The 16,943-nt window shown below is 41.5% G+C and overlaps 2 protein-coding genes across 2 annotated transcripts in view; both read left to right on the plus strand.

Annotated features, from left to right (window-relative positions):
- The window catches only part of POT1 (protection of telomeres 1), a 629,477-nt gene that overhangs the window by 176,943 nt on the left and 435,591 nt on the right, over window positions 1-16,943 (plus strand). The gene's annotated exons all lie outside the window — the stretch shown is intronic.
- On the plus strand, window positions 1,161-16,096 carry GPR37 (G protein-coupled receptor 37). The gene is made up of 2 exons (XM_083820266.1): window positions 1,161-3,049; window positions 14,272-16,096. The coding sequence occupies exons 1-2, from the start codon at window positions 2,396-2,398 to the stop codon at window positions 15,088-15,090; spliced, it is 1,473 nt and encodes a 490-aa protein (XP_083676392.1). The 5' UTR covers window positions 1,161-2,395; the 3' UTR covers window positions 15,091-16,096.

The raw sequence follows: 16,943 nt of genomic DNA on the forward strand, positions 1-16,943 counted from the left end.
ATCTGTTTGTAATGCCCTTTGGGACTCTTCAGGAAGAAAGGCGCAGTAAATGTAAGCTCATTATCATCATTAACTCCTTTTATAGACCAGCTGAGCTCCAAAGAATCAAATGGGAGGAAAAAATACGGAAAAAATAATAATAAAAAAAAAAACATTTACCATTCTCTTATTTTCCTGCTTTTTTTTTTTATAGAAATTTTTGTTAGATGAAAAATATTATTTATTAGGAAGCCTGAAAATTAGCTTGACTATTTAACTGCATGAGACGACACTTACATTGCTAAGGAAGAACAAGAATAAAATTGCTTAACTTACATTAAGGAACGTTCAGCACAGCAGTGCCAAATTTATTACACTTGTTCTCGTACGCTTAGAAACACCCTAAGCTTCCCACAATTACACCCAGCTCCATGTGCGAGAGAACAGTTTCAGGAATAGGAAGACCTTTGTGTCCCGAGTGTTTTGTGCAACTGTCATACCCCCGTGGAATGGCATGACACCTGGGTTTGAGTGGACAGGACTCACTAATTTTAGACACAGAAAGGTCCATTTTTCAAACAAAAATAATTTTCTAAGTCCCTTCTAGGTTGGACAGTGCACGAGTGGCATCTCCAGACATCAGTTTATACCACACATGTTTGACGTTACTGAGGGATAAAGGATCTCAGGATGGCACTTTTCTCTCTCTGCTGATGGCAAGGTCAGCCTAGTGAGTACTCTACCCAAAGCCTACCCTTCTGCCAGTTGGGTGACTTTGTGCAGCTGTGTCTGTACAAACAAGAACAAACAATTCATACGAAAGGATCCTTTCGACACTACAGTTTGACTCTACCCCACTGAGAAAAAGTGGCAGCAGTCTTGTCTCTTTTATTGCATCTGGCAGGTTGGCTTCAGTGTGTACATGAAGTGTATTTTCTACTACTGCAGATTCACGTGGTTTTCTTTGTTGATCATCACCACAAAAAGTCAGAGCACTAACCTGCAAGCACATCCCACATGCTTGGGATCTAAAGACTTTAAAGACTGGCCCACAAGAGAAGAGTTTAGAGGACTATTATATGCACAGTCCTGATTTCAGGCCCTGAAACGCAGAGCTCTGGCAGCTTTGTGTAAGTTTGTGATCTCTAAATCAAATGGCTTAAGCTGGGAAAAAAATAATAATAAAAAGATATAGATGAATGCTTCTCAAACTGCTTTATGGGGAAAGTTTTAAACTTTTACAGCTGTTGGGAATAAGCTACACAAAGCCTCTTAAAATAGAAACTAGAGTGACAGAGGATTCTTAAGGCTACTTATAACAAAATGTTTTGTGCATCCAAATCTGTTAAGCTATGAAGTCACCCGAATTAAACAAAAATCAGAGCAGCAAGAAGAAAGTGCTGCAAAGTTTACCAGACAGTACAAAAACAAGAAAAGAAACCATTTAAAAACACGTGGAACGGGAAAGAAACACGGAGCATCCTCTCCAGGCACTGAAAATAACCGGGGCCGCTTCTGATGCCGCTCAGCCGCGGGGGTGATGTTTCCAGCACCGTCTCCATCAGTGGCAACCCCTGCGCTTGGTTCCCCGGGGGGAAAGCCGCCCTCTGCCCCCCAGGAAGATGCTCTCGGGGAGTCAGGAGCCTGCTGCCTTCCCGAGGGTTCCCCTCCTTGGGTCCCGTTGTCCCCCCGCGGCCGGACCGCATCCGCAGCACCGCCGGGCGGCGCTTGAGCACTGCGGGATAGCCGCGCCCGCATAGCCGGCAGCCGAGCCGGGCTGAACCGAGCCGAACCGAGCCGGGCAGAGCCGAACCGAGCCGGGCAGAGCTTGGCCAGACGGGAGCTGCTGCCGGGTGGGAGCATCCCAAGGAGTCTCTCCCCGGGCTGTGCCCCCCCGGAGCCCGGCACCACCGACAGCAACTTCGCCGCCGTGCGAGCGTTTGCGTGATTTATCTCGGCCGGAGTTTTATCAAAGCCGCTGAACAGCCCGAGCCCCGTGCAGCAACCTGTTTTTCCCCCGAGGCTGCCGGAGGAGGAGGAATTAGCGCTGGCGATCACCCGGGGAGAGGGGAGGTGTCTCCCACCGGAGACCTCTCCTCGCCAATGGAGCCGGCGGCTGCCCGCAGCGGCGGCGGGCTGTAAAGAGGCGGCACGGGGCGAGGAGGCAGCGGTCCCGGGAAAGGGCGGAGCGCCGGGGGGGGTCCTCCCGGCTCTGCAGCCGCTACATTATTAACTCGGCGCGGCGGAGACGGCGCCACAACTTTCCGGCTCTGCCCCGGGAGGCGGCGAGCAGAGAGCATCCCGCAGCCGGGCAGCCATGCGGGCTGCCCCCAGCCCCGCTCAGAGGGGGGGCCGCCTCCTCTGAAAGGCGAACAGGCGACCCCCCCCACCACCCCCCCCCCCGCCTTCCCCGGCCATGCGGCCCCTCGGCGCTCCCCTCGCCCTGCTGCTGTGCCAGGTGCTGGGCTCATGGGCCGCCTGCGCCCTGCTCCCCGCTGCGGGCTCCGGGCTGCAAGAAAACCCTCATCGCCCCCCATCTCCGCCGGCCACGGCGCCCCCCGGCCCTGGAAGCCGGGCTGCCGCTGCTCTCCGCGGGCGCGGAGCCCCCCCGGCGGGGCCCGGGGGCACCTGCGGGGCTGCGGGGCCCGGGCGGAGGCGGGCGCGGAGCAGCGGGGCCGGCCTGGGGGCGGCGGGGGGCCCGCGGTGGCTGCCCCTGAACGGCTCGGGCCGAGGAGGAGACGGGGGCGCGGGGGGTCGTGGTAACGGCACCGGGCGCCGCGCCCGGCTCCGCAACCCCTTCTACCCGCTGACCGAGGAGTCGTACGGAGCCTACGCCGTGATGTGCCTCTCCGTGGTGATCTTCGGCATCGGCATCATGGGCAACATGGCAGTGATGTGCATCGTCTGCCACAACTACTACATGCGGAGCATCTCCAACTCCCTGCTGGCCAACCTGGCCTTCTGGGACTTCCTCATCGTCTTCTTCTGCCTGCCGCTGGTCATCTTCCAGGAGCTCACCAAGAAGTGGCTCCTAGAAGACTTCTCTTGCAAAATCGTCCCGTACATCGAGGTAATGGTGGTGGGTGGTTGTGCGTGGGCCTGGCTGCCTCTGCGAAGCCCCCCGGGTACCCCTTCTGTGCTTCCCTCATTGCTCCCTGCCCGGTTCAGGTTTCCTGGGCACTGCTGGTGGAGAGCCCCGCAGGGACTCCGCGACTCGGGTCCAGCAGCACTGGTATTCCCACAGCCTCAAACTGAGAGTATCTAGCTCTTCCATTGGTGAGAGTTCTGCCGAAGTTTCACTCCTCCCAGTCATCCCGAAAGGCAAAGAATCCTCTCAAAATTTGATTTCAAGTGTGGTGTTTTTTCTCTTTTTTTTTTTTTTCTTTCCTTTTCTCTAAAGTGAAGTGATTCAGGAAAGCAGAAGGGGGGACTTGGCATAGGTTGTAAGCAGGTGATTGCAAAAATAAGCATCAATGTGATATATGTGCTTTTAATTTATAATTCAGCATTCAAATCTCACAGTTATTTATTTGGTTTATCTTAAAAAAAAATAAAAAATGACCCCAGTTCCATTTAAATCACAGCTTCTTGGCAATTGTTCAGAGACTCTGTCAAAGAAGCTGTCAGCCAGCTGGCTGGAGTCCTGCCGGCAGCGTTCAGGTTGCCTGCTTTATTTATTTACTGGAACTGAACGGAGAGGCTTGGTGGTGGGGTGGTAGCCCGTAATGCTGGCTGGCTCTCCTATGTTCCCAAAGCCTCCTGCTCAGCTTTATTCTGTAACTGAAAGCTGAGGAAATAACTGTTGATTCTCTTGTCCTAAGAATTAGATACTGGGGATGGGGTATTATCTTGTTAATACACAGAATACCAGTTTCCATAGCACATCGGTACAACTGCCAACCAATATTTTCAATAAGGTCTTTAGAAAGATGTGTGAGGTGTGTAGCCACTACCTTGCCATTACTTCTTTCATGTGTGATACACTTTATTACTGGTCGTATTGGACAAAGGGTGGAGCTGTGCTACATTTACAAGAATTCAAGACCAATAGTATAACACTTTTTGTGATTTGTAAAACTCAGAGTATACTTAATTTGCGTTTGGAAAGAAATAAAGAAGAAATATGTATTCGTTGAGAATACTCACTGATAATAGCCTTGGCTAGGTGCTTTTAAATTTTCTGAATCCAGGTCTGGCGATACTGTATTATCCAACAAAATAACTAGTTAGTGTTTCAGTTAAAGGGTAACCATTTCAATGGACACATCTAGTGTAGTTTAAGTATTTCAGGATTTTCCTCTAGTGACATTTCACACTTTCTAGCCTTTTTTGGTGCATCCAGATACAGGATAGGAGTAATTCTTCATAATAATGATTCTAATTAAAGGTCAATAACTGAAATAATTTGCATGGCCATACCATTTTTTCAAAACTAGTTCCTTATGCCGCTCAGCTTTAGGCAATAAAGAGTTTGCCACTTCATGACTGGAAGAAAAAGGCACAAAGCTTCATATTATACTGAAGTTATCACTAACTTAAATGTGTAAGAAACAGATATAATCTTCTAGAATCACATAAACATGTTTTATTTTCATGTTGTTAGTCTGGAAATATTTTAGCCTTGTCAAAAAGGGGCATGTTGTCAGGACTGCCCAATATACACATGCTCTGGATTTTACACTTTCATCACTGAATTAAACTGAAAGAAGCTGAGCGGATATGTAGTAGCCAAAATTCAAAACTGTAATCTTGAAAACATTCAGCTGGTGCCAATCCCCCTTTATACTTTAAAGACACCTTATTTTTTCACTTTAAAGTTTGTCAGATACCTACAGTTGAACCTTTTTTTAAGAACTGGCACCAATCTAATCACAATGGACCAACAGAATGGTGCCTGTCTTATCTTGAATTATCACTGGGGTCTAAAAGTAAAGAATTATCTTCTTTCCTGGGGAAATGTAATTGATTTGTGTCTGAGGTACACATCTGAAGAGAGATAGCCTTGGGGGATACCATGTTGCTCCCAGAATTGTATACTTTTCACTCAATAGGTATTAAACATAATACTCATGAATGTACAGTATATTAATCACCCATTAACTACCCTACTCATGAATGTAAAATATATTCATCACCCGGGGAGCAGTAAATTAAAGGCTGGATTTCCCCCTCCTTGTAAGAGCTGTAGGCATGAGTGACACATATTGAGCACCAATACTGAATTGTGCCTCCCGACTTGCCTTGAGTTTCGTGAGAAGGGCTCTGTCCTGGAAATCAGAATTGGACCCTGCTGAGACAGAGTAGGGAGTTAGAGCAAAAGTTTGCCACTTTCTGACTGCAGTCCTAACCTCACGGGCATTATCCAGTGACACTGACACCACCAGGAACATTGAGGATGTGGAGCATGTCACGAAATCTGCTCTATGAGCAGCCAACGCTCTGTGGTCTTGCAAGGGTTATTCACAGCAGTGAGTAGTGTGCTCATCTAACAGCTGAATGACACTGCCTTCTCCCTTGTAATTCACCTGAGCAGCTCATCCCCTTCTCACACAAGAGAGAAGAATGAAATCTTAGCTCCTTGCAAAGTTGTAGATAGCTACCTTCAGGAGAGGTTTCCAGACCTTTATGGAATAGAAACAGAAGCGTCCTGAAGAATTTTACCTGTTACAAATTTTAACCTGTTGTCACTGTTTTCTATAAGTTTACCCCATGTTTTGTTCTTTAGTTATCTCTGTTTCATGCTCTGCACCGCATTCTTGCATGCCAACTCTCCTCATATGCTGTTTATGGACCTGCTTGTCTCCCCCAGAGCTGTAGATCCAGATATATCATCTCACTTTCAAGCATCAAGGAGCCTTATTGGCCTGAGCTCTCTTGTCATACTAACCTGTACTCTGAGAACTGCACAGGACTAGGGAGTGGGCAACATCTGAGTATCCAGAGGAACTGATGTAGTGGTCACATCATTTGAGTGTAACTCAAGCATGCTTTGTGTTACGCTCAAAGGTTTCAGGTAATCCAAATAAGGAACCTTGAGCTTTCTTTGTTTAGCCTCCTGTGGCCAATTGTTTTTTATTTGTGCTGTTTAATGGGTATTGTGCAGAATTTCAACAAAGCATCTGTTGCCAGTGATAACACATATGCACACACTCTGGGGAAAACGTTTTATGATACCTTCAGGTACGTTTGAATAGGTAAATGTTGAGCTTCCAGTAGTGGAAAATCTTTACAGTATTTATTTAAAGGGTATTTTTCCCATACCTAATAAAGATATTCGGTGACCAAGTATATTAAGCAGACATTTCAGTCACATATTGTATCACAGTTCGGTAACTTGTACCTACCTTGTAAAACTGTCATGGTTCCACTTGCATATGGAATGCTGTATGCATGACCAAGGAAGAAACTGAGTGAATTCATTCTCCTATGGATTAAATTATCTCCACCAAGAACTTTGCTAGACTATGGTGATGGCACTGTCCTGGCAGAGTAGATCTGAGTCCACTCACTGGAAAGGGAATTAGAACAAACTGGGGCAACTACTTACCCATAAGGATGTGTGGAGATGTGCTTCTCCTTTGCAATTTTAGTCCTCTGCTCAGTTCTTCAGATTTTGCCACTTTTCTAAAGATTCTTTAGAAGTTAAGCTTTGGGCAACCATGTCTGAAGTGTTTATCTGCGTGCCGTGTCTGTGTGTATGTTGCCTTCCATATACTTTTGTCAACATTGCTCAGGATCAGGAGATACAGGGTAAACAACAATACAAAAAACAACGGCTTTGGCTACTTCTCTTTCCACAGGCCTGCCAAACCGTTGCAGCTCCTTCTTTAAGCATACCCAGTCTTTTCAGAAAAAGAACTGGGAAAAAAGAAAAAGAAAAAAAAAAAGAAAAAAGAAAACAAATAATAGGACAATATAGTTTCTGTTCACCTACTTATATATTTATGGTTTGCATTTTTCTCAACTCTAAATTAAGCCTGAATAGAAAGAAGTGTGGATATAGACAAACAGCTTTACTATGCTTCTAAATATTTCACAGCTATTAAACATAGCAGTCCTGTGAAGTAGCTTTTTATTTATTTATTTATTTTAATGCTGGAAGCCAATAGTGAAGAGGTTAAGTAAGTTGCCTAAAGCTTGGAGCAGCTTGCTAAGATGACAAATGGATTGTGTTACCTGGGACTACAAGCTGTCTTTCAGGCTTTAAAAAGAAGCTTGTTTGAATTGTGTGCATTCTGCTCTTAGAGGAACTCGATGAGCTGGGGGCAGTAGTTGGAAGTAGACATCACTTCTGTGTTGGCAGACTGAGACAAGCTACCTGTGAGGGAATAAGGATTTAGGTCTGGGGAAGGGTTTGGAAAAAGAATTTGCAGAGGCTAATTTATGGTCTCATGCAGTCCAGCACAGAGCAGAAAATTTCCAAGTCCAGTCATGGTACTCAACTGTGCACTCAGAGTGAGGTCTTCTGCCTTTCTCACATCCCCCCAACCAAAAAAAAAAAAAAAAGAGAGAGAGATAGAGAAGGAGAAAGTTTGAGATGCCTTCATCTAGACCATATTGTGCTTAAGAGAGTGGCCTGACTCTGGAGCAAGCTAACTGTGGAAGTCTCTGAAATCCAGTGCCTAGTCCCTGCTTATGCTTTTAGTAGTCAATCTGTGGCATCACCCTGGTCTGGTAGGTAACTTCCATCTCAGGAAAGCTATCACAATTAGTACATTAGTATTCTTAGTGGAAAGTGTAAGGATTTATTTGTTTTGGTCTGGAATATGAATTACTTTTTTTTTTTTTTTTTTTTTTTTTCTTGGAGCTGACCCTTCCAGGGCAATCCTGAGGTAAGGCTGTTTCCCCTTTCTTTTGCTTGGTAGGGGCAAGTCAGCAGCACAATGGAAGTGGCTATTCTCTGCCTGTTCCAAAGCTGTCAGAAGACATCCTTATTTTAAGTTTCACTTTAGCAAATGAAATATATATTTTATGGGACTTTTTAAAAGCTATGTATTATCTGTCTTGTCTGAGTCATTTGTTGTTCTGTATCTTCTTTATGTTTCTTCTTTAACGCTAGTCAGAGTTAGCCTCCTGAACCTCCAGAAAGCCCTCTGGATCATAGACAAAGATCCTCAGAGAAGTTTGCAATTTCAAAGCTTCATACGGGAAGTTTTCTAGGGCAATGGCTGCATGTGTCTTTTACTGAGCAAAATACCTTCAGTACTTATCACACAGTAGATATATATATATTTTTTAAACAGAAGTGCTAATATGTCTCTGCCCTTTAGGTATTAACAGCATGGTGATAGTAGCTGCCATGTTTGCTGTTCTGTCAATCTTTCTTTCCTCTGCAAACCCTTAAGGGGCTATAAATTGTCCATAAAAAAATTGCTTTTGGCTTAAACTTTGGCGTTTCAGCACGGAAATGAATTTGTGTCAGACTAGGTTTAAAATTAGGTCAGTAATATTTAAGTTACATATGTGTAGAGAGAATAAAGCAACATCTGCCATCCCAGCACCGTTGACTCTAGTATGAGCACAGGGCTGTCATTTCTCCATATGACCAGATTTTTCCAACAAAGAAGGAAGAGGCAGATTTTTAGCAATAGTTCCATGTTAATATGAAGAGTTATTGCAGGAGTCACATGTGTAGAGTGATGAGACTGTGATCCTTAGTGGAGAACAGTGCTCATTTTTTTCTTAAAGAAAAAAAATGTAAATTTAATTTACTTGTAAGGTGGCATGGTAGATTTCAAATAGGAAAATGGACAAAAATTAAAGCCCTTTGTGTTCTGTGATATTCCAGTTTTCTGAATAAACATGTCTTGTACTATAATGAGTAGTTCCAGTGCCCTGATAATCTGGTTGGCTTTTGCTTCAAACAGAATTCAAGAACTGCTCTTAGAAGTTAATTCTGAACATTCTTACTCTTACAATATATAGAAGGATAGGAAACATGCAGAGCATACATGCTTTATATCTCCCTGATGTGAATGTCAAAAGTACTACAAAGGAAACAGCTGTATTGTACCCATTGTTGTGTGTGTGTGGAACATCTCCATGATAGTAGTTTCCTGAATTACCATTTAGCTTTTCAGATAGTTATGTCACCTTAACTATCTTTAGGTGTCTTTTCCTCCAGGATGCTTAAGCTAAATACTAATGTCAGAGAGGTATCCCAGCCCCAGTACTCCTTAGCTCCTGGATTACTTCTGCCACACCACATCAGTATTTTAACTAGTTGAGTGACCCTTCCCTATTTTTAAAACAAATATGAATACTATGAAACTATGAATATTTCATAGAACTTCATGTAAGAAATATAAAGAGATTATATTTATGTATTTTTGTTCTTTTGTAGTAACGATTGTCATTCTTGGTGTTATGTGTCTGTTTTTTTTTTTCTTTTTTTTTTTTTTTTCCCTAAATGAAGAAACAAAACCCAGAAATCTAGATTATATTAAACAATTAAATATTTGTTTGCAATAGGATGGCCTTTTATTTTTACTAGCCCAATCTTATTACTGGACTTTCTACTGTAAGTGTAGAGTAGCACAAGACAAATATTTCAGTCTGTACTAGCTTTGTTTATCTTATGTAAAACTGAAAAGTTTGAAAGAGTCACTGTGGTTTGTTGCATAACATGTCCTAAAGCTATGAAATTTGGTGTGGGTATAGAACAGCAATAATAAGACCATAGACTGTAATGATTCAGGGAAAAAAAAAAAAAGATATATATATATATATATATATGGTATGACAGAAATGGGTAGAAAGAGTTTAGGGTGGCTGTCACTGAGAGCTCAGAGACATTTGGGCTGGTGGTAGTCATCAAACTTTTCTGTAGTTTAGCTTTCCTGTTTCCTACAGGGAAATGTTTAGACACTTTTCCTGTCTTGTAACAAAGAAAATCCAGTTCAGCTGGTAGAAGTAGCCACTTCTTTACATCTCTCTTTATTTTAACATTTTCCCCTCACTTTTCCATCAGAAGGTGTGCTCCACAACATCATGCTTTGGATGATTAATGGTACGTCTCATTTCCTCAAGTTGCTCATGGCCGATTGGTATATTCTGCTATATTCATTGTCCTTCAGCTTAAACAACATTTACAGCTCAACATAGACTTATTTGTAGACAGCAGCAATATCATTTCTTGGTCTTCATCTTGCTGGACTGAGTGACCCAACCTCACTTTGTCATTAGCTCGCAGAATTGGTTTTTCATTGACTTTTTCACCTGTGACCTTTTGCTGATCTTCTTTCTGTGTTTTTGTTTTGTTTTGTTTTTCTTTTTGTTTTCATTCCCTTGATCTTGCCAAACAGGTATTAGTGTTTGAGAATTCAGTCTTATCTGCACTGCTGTTGCTTACCCTCCTAAACCTGCACTGCTTCCCTGGCCAGCTGGAGGCTCTGCTCCTAGGGGCTGGGGCCAAGCACTGTGGGACCACAGCCAGGAAGAGAAGTAGGACAGGCCAGGGAAGGCCTGGGAACCTTTTGGTAATTGTTAAAGCTCATGAAAGGGGAACGGGTATGTTGGAGGGATGGAGAGGAGAACTGATGCAATTAAGCTGAGCATTTCATGAGTTACTGTTGCCTTCAGTGGCCTTAGTTCCCCAAATAACTTTTGACACAGTTGACTAACAGCTGATGAGCTAATGCTGAAGGTTAACACAGTGTCTTGAAGGAACACCACTGTGCCTGGTAACATCCCTGTCAATTCTTTTAAAGGAGCAACAGTATTAAGAGACTCTCTTGTAACAACAATGCCTTCTTTTGTATGTGTATGCAGGTAATCCCTTACATAGCTGTTCTCTGTCCAGCTCAGTTGAGGTTACTTCCCACCTACCTGCTCCAGGTAGATTAAGGGTCTTTCAGTTAGATATCTGTGTCTTTCTAATATAATCTAGTAGGAGAAAAATAAACTGGTGTCACCCCAATGTTTAGAGGCTGAAGGAGGCTCTTCATAGGGAACATATGGAAATACATCAGACAACTAAGTGATCATCAAAAACTACTGAGCCTTATTCACCCTTGCCTTGCCTCATTTCCTGCTAGGTTGTTGGAATTGAGTGCAAATGTGTATTGGAAACTCGGCTGTTACAACAAGAAGAGCACCATTAAACTACATGCAGCTTTACACTACTTCAAAAAGGGATAATTTGTCCTTTATCTACTCGCAGTCATTCTGTGGTTATTTATACCAGAGCAATGAAGCAGATTATAAAAGGGAAACTTCTCTGGCTTCTTTCACATTTTCATCTTCACTCTAATTCTTAGTATGACTGGTAGGAAGAAACACCCACAAACTGGAATTGTATGTACATGCAGAATGCATGTCCCAGTTCTTGCCCACATAGTTTACGAGCAGCACCCATTGATTTTGTGGTCTATTACTCATACTCTACAATGTGGGAGAAATAAAGGAGGGCAAATAGTCAGACCCTTGAATTGCTACCCTTCCTTTAAACAAGTCAGCAGGAATGAATCCCTGTTCATCTGCTTGGAATTGTTTTTCTGTTTGGTTGTTTTTTGTAGGCTTTTCCATGGCATCACTAACTTCATTAATCTACAGAAAATAGGAAACCATTGCCTGTTCCAGGGAAGCACTTGCTTTTTTAATCTTGCTTGATCAGTGAATCCATGGGAGAATTTTCAAAGCTGACTTCCACTGTTTTAGTTGTTTCCTCTTGCTCTATTTCACTGTCTCAAGCCTCCAAGTTGCTGGTCAATTAATGTGACAGGAGCCCCGTAGGTTACGTTTGTTCATGGTAGACATGTCTTCTTTCATTAGACCAACCTTAACAGCTGCAGAGTTTTAATGTCTTAGCTACTGTATAACAGCCTGTTTGTAATGGAGTGCTAAAACAATAAAAGCGTGTGTGTGCTGGAGAGCAGGGGGGAGATGCTCACATTGCCTCATTAGAACAAGAGCTGAGAAGGAAAACATTAATGCACAAAAACTCAGATTTTCATCTGTTCTGCTGACTTTTATTTCAATCCCTATTCAATTCTGAGTCTCAATGATTTCTCTGTCTCCTGTAATTGTAGAGAACTCAGACCCAACCCTTTTGTTATTCAAGTTGGATGTTCTGGCTAAAGGTTTTGCTGTCACTCTAAGGAATTTGAAGACTGCACACACACACTGAAATGTTTTGCAAACAAAGTCACTGGTCTTAGATTTGGAAATTTGACTCTCAGCAGTGATACATGGAAATTATCTTTCATTTGCTAATGCTATCACTGTTCATTAAGATTTCCCTATAACTGTAATCTGTCTTTAGCTGTTTTTATGTTTTACTGGTATTTACCAAGCTTTCTTTGAATGTTGTCCGACATTTTAACTCCCTGAATCAATAGGTTTGCCTATTAAAAATGTTTACAGTACTGCTTTGTCACCATTAACTATTCCTGCCATTGCAGGTTAATTAATAAAAGATTGCATTCTATCTTTTAGGAAGCTGTTTCAAAAAATTACCCAACTAAGGCAATGTCCAACAGTTGTAATACCAAATGCCTAATACTGTTCAGTGACATTCAATTTTAGCAATCTGATATGACCATTAAATATAAAAGGCCAAAATTAACAATAAGTTTATATATTTGTGCATAATTGCACTGTCTATCTTTGTAGAACTTTATACAACAGATGCATAAACAGGAATAATTCAAAATTATGTTAGAAATTAGAGTGTATTTTGAAATAAACCAATATGAAATTTAAGTAAGCATCAAATTTAAGTAAGCAAAAATTATAGCAAACTGCCTAATGTTACCCTAGATCTCCCAGTTAATTGCACAGATGTGTGGCTTACGCATGATAAAAGTAAGCATTCTTTAAATTTATTAGGAATATTATTTAACAGTTTCTTGTCTTTTGCTTCAACACATTTCCAGCATAACAGAAGCATACAAACCCAAGAAAATAAATGAATTAGAATGCAACAGAGCGCCTAATCTTTCTCTGATTGAAGTTAATGGGAGTTCTGCTTTGAATTTGAACTGAAGTTGAATTTAATGGAAATAGGATTAGTCCAAAATGTATATAGTCTTCTTGCAAATTTGTTTTTAGGAAATTTAATTATAAACAGGATAAAATGATAGGAAATTATATTTCATGACAGTACAAGATTTCTATTCATGCATAGAATTATGTTTATTAAAGCTAGAAGACACACGCATTGTTCTGTACTTGCTCCTTACAGTATATAATTGAGAGCTCTGTCCAATCCATCTTTAAATCATATAAACATCAGAAATTCTGCCATTTTTCCTAGCCTGCAATATATTCTTGCACAGGATGTCTACTAAGAAATTTGGCCTAGATTTTCCTGAAAATTTTTCTAGGTGAAATGTTGAAGATAAATTATTAAAGCCTAACTACTGTAGACAAGATTAGTTTTGTACCGGTTTTGGAAGTCTGAAGATTTCAAATATCATCTTTTAGAACTGAGATCCCAGGATGGCTTTATGTACCTATACCCGATCAAAATTTCACTTAAGAACCCAAGTCCACAACAGCAGTTGTGGGGCGCTCTTCCATTCAGTGAATGCTTAATCCACAGTGTTCCTAAACTTTGGAAATATTTAAGGTTTTGACATTATGATCCCCTGCATGCTTGACTAACGTTATGGGGGCATAACTTTGAAATTCTGCTGAAGGAAGACACCATCTTTCCCCTTTTAACTTTCATTTCAATCTCTATGGTGGGTTCTTTCTGAAAATCACCCCTCAGAAAAATGGAGGGAGGTTTAGTTTTGCATAACAGTCAGTTCTCCAATTTTTCTGTCACTCAGAGTTGCACAGGTGTTGTCATGAGCTTCCATGAGAGCATGACATCAAGATGAAGTGATATTTGTAGGGAGAACAACAGAAGGATGTATTCTTCTGGGACGCATGTGGTGTGGTAGCTCAGCAAACACTGGAAACTAAGTCCTACCTGTGATGCTTGTTTTGAGAGCTAAACTTAATTGGTACTTGGCATTATAAATTGAGCTCTCTTTATGGAAGAGTACAACCTTCTTTCAGGGAATATCTCAGTGGTAAGAGACTTCATCCAATGTACAGGGAATGAATTCCCTCTTTTGCCTGAGCAAGTTCAGGCCTTCATCTTCCACCTCCAAAAAGACTGCCGTTGGTAGACCAGGGTGGGGTTTGAAGGAGCCGAAGTTTTTTCACTCTCTAAGAAATAATGGGCTGTAGCTTTGTAGCTGTCCTTTATTTTTCTTTCTCGTTGTTGTTGCAGGTTTTTTTGTTTTTTTTTTTTTCCAGGCAGCACCTGCATTAAATTGCATTCCCTTTTCTCCTTTGCAGGTAGCCTCTCTCGGAGTCACCACCTTCACACTGTGTGCCCTCTGCATTGATCGGTTTCGTGCTGCCACCAACGTGCAGATGTACTACGAGATGATTGAGAACTGCACCTCGACGACTGCCAAGCTGGCCGTCATATGGGTCGGGGCACTGCTGCTGGCACTGCCGGAGGTTGTGCTGCGCCAGCTGACAAAGGAGGACCCTGAATACAGCGGCAGCCCACCCGGGGAGCGGTGCGTGGTGAAGATATCCACCGCCCTACCCGACACCATTTACGTGTTAGCTCTTACATACGATGGGGCAAGACTCTGGTGGTACTTTGGCTGCTATTTTTGTTTGCCAACCCTTTTCACTATTACCTGCTCCCTGGTAACAGCAAGGAAAATCAGGAGGGCGGAAAAGGCTTGCACAAGAGGGAACAAGCGACAAATTCAGCTAGAAAGTCAGATGAACTGCACAGTGGTGGCTTTGACCATTTTATATGGGTTTTGCATCATTCCTGAAAACATCTGCAACATTGTGACTGCCTACATGTCCACAGGGGTATCTCGGCAGACTATGGATCTCCTCCATCTCATTAGCCAGTTCCTTTTGTTCTTTAAGTCCTGTGTTACCCCAGTCCTCCTTTTCTGTCTCTGTAAACCTTTCAGCCGGGCCTTTATGGAGTGTTGCTGTTGCTGCTGTGATGAATGCATCCAGAAATCTTCAACAGTGACAAGTGATGACAATGACAATGAGTACACTACAGAACTGGAGCTCTCCCCTTTCAGCACCATCCGTCGTGAAATGTCTACCTTTGCCTCTGTGGGGACTCACTGTTAATTAACCTTAGGACTTTATTTCTTGTATCTTTTTCTTTTTTCTTTCTTTTTTTTTTCTTTTTTCTTTTTTTTTTTTTTTTTTTAACTCCGTATTTTCCTTCTGGAAGCAAAGTGTAAGAAAAATAATTGATTATTGCAAACTACTCAGAATCCAATCTGCATATTAACAGTCATGCTTTGGAAAATAATTTCTGTTTGGTTACTAAAATGAAAGAAAAGGAGAGAAAGAGAGCCAGTACTCAGTTTTAAATCATGATATTTTGTATGGTGCTAGGATATTATTGCTTAAGGAGGAGAATTCATATCAGTCCACTTTTATTTAATTCCATGATTTTTTTATAATCACTGTAACATGATTATATAGACATTGTGGGTTTTGCAGGATGTTTAATGTCAAAGATGTGTTGGAAAGTATTTGAAGGTAGTTTTAATCCAATTACTGTACGCTATTGTGAGAACTCTTGGACTTTGAAAAATTTATAAAGTAGCATAAAAATAAATGAGGTTTTATTCTTTAACTTCCTTGTCAATCTGCATTTAACAAGGATTGCTTCTAAGTAGTATTAAATTCCTTTAATAAGTAAAAAAATCTTTACTTTGCATAAAATAATTTAAATAGCCATATTCGTGTACTTACCCTTGGAGACTATAATAGGGTGTTTAAGGAAGATGGTAATAATGACATTAGATTTACATGAGTGGATTTTAAATGTATATTATGAAGATCCAATGTGCCTCATTGAAACTTTCCTTCTTGACCTACAGGTATACAAAACCTGAGTTATTTTGTACTTCTTAAGAAGAAAGATTTGCTTTCTCACTAAAATTTGTCTTGTGTGGTTTCAAAATCAAGTTTCTTTCCAATTTGTTAATGGTTTTACATTGGGGTTATGTCCTCAGTCTCTGTGTATATAACTTCTGCTGGCTTTGGTGGGAGTCCCGTTGCAGCAGAGGAAGGCTTTCTTTTGCCAGAAGTTTGCCAACAATAAACATGAGGGACTGCAAAATGTGGAGAGTGAATTTCTTTTTTTTTTTCTAAAGCTATAAACACACTTTGACACTTGGGGCTTGACCCAGAGCTCATTGCAGCCATTGGAAAGATTTCCATCAATTTCAGAGGGCTTTGGATCAGACTCGCATCTATTTATTCTGGGATATGTAGCATGAATATTAATCACAGGGTCTCTGTATGTTGACTATAAATCATGTTGCTCCCACAGAGACTGCTATTCACTAGCAGCTCACAGTTCTGAAGCTGTTCTTGAGATCCACAGAGTGTTTTGCTGATGGTATCTTGCTGTCCACAGACTCATTAAAATGAGGGTATGTCAACACTGCAAGCAACAGTGTGGTGTAGTAAAATCTAAGGTTGTTATAAGCAAGCAGAGACTGGAAAGCGCTTATCCGTACCAGCATAGTTTATTTGCCCCACTTCTTGGCTGAAATAAACAGACTGTTCTTGGCAAGCAAGTTGGCTCATATTTACGCTGGGCAGCAAGCTGAAGAGTAGACACGCTAAGGAACAGAACTCATTATAATAATCTTATATTTTAATACTAACTAAATAAATAATAAAACTACATTAGTACTTGCAATAGTAAAATCACAGGCATTTGTCCTCTGAAATTAACAGTAACTGATAGCCTTACTTCCCAGTACCTGCCTCTAAATATGTTAAAAAACTTGCTGTAATTTCTGGAAAGTAGTCTATTTTATTTTTCTTTGTAGATTTTGAAAATATCTTTAATCTTTGTATCTGCTTGGGTAAGCAGTATTTCCTCTTTTTCATTGCTGTATTAACCTATATCAAATTCAACTGAAAAGCAGCATACTCTGAATCTGAATATAAATGCA

Source organism: Anser anser (assembly GCF_964211835.1).
Source record: "Anser anser genome assembly, chromosome: 1".
Taxonomy (NCBI): domain Eukaryota; kingdom Metazoa; phylum Chordata; class Aves; order Anseriformes; family Anatidae; genus Anser; species Anser anser.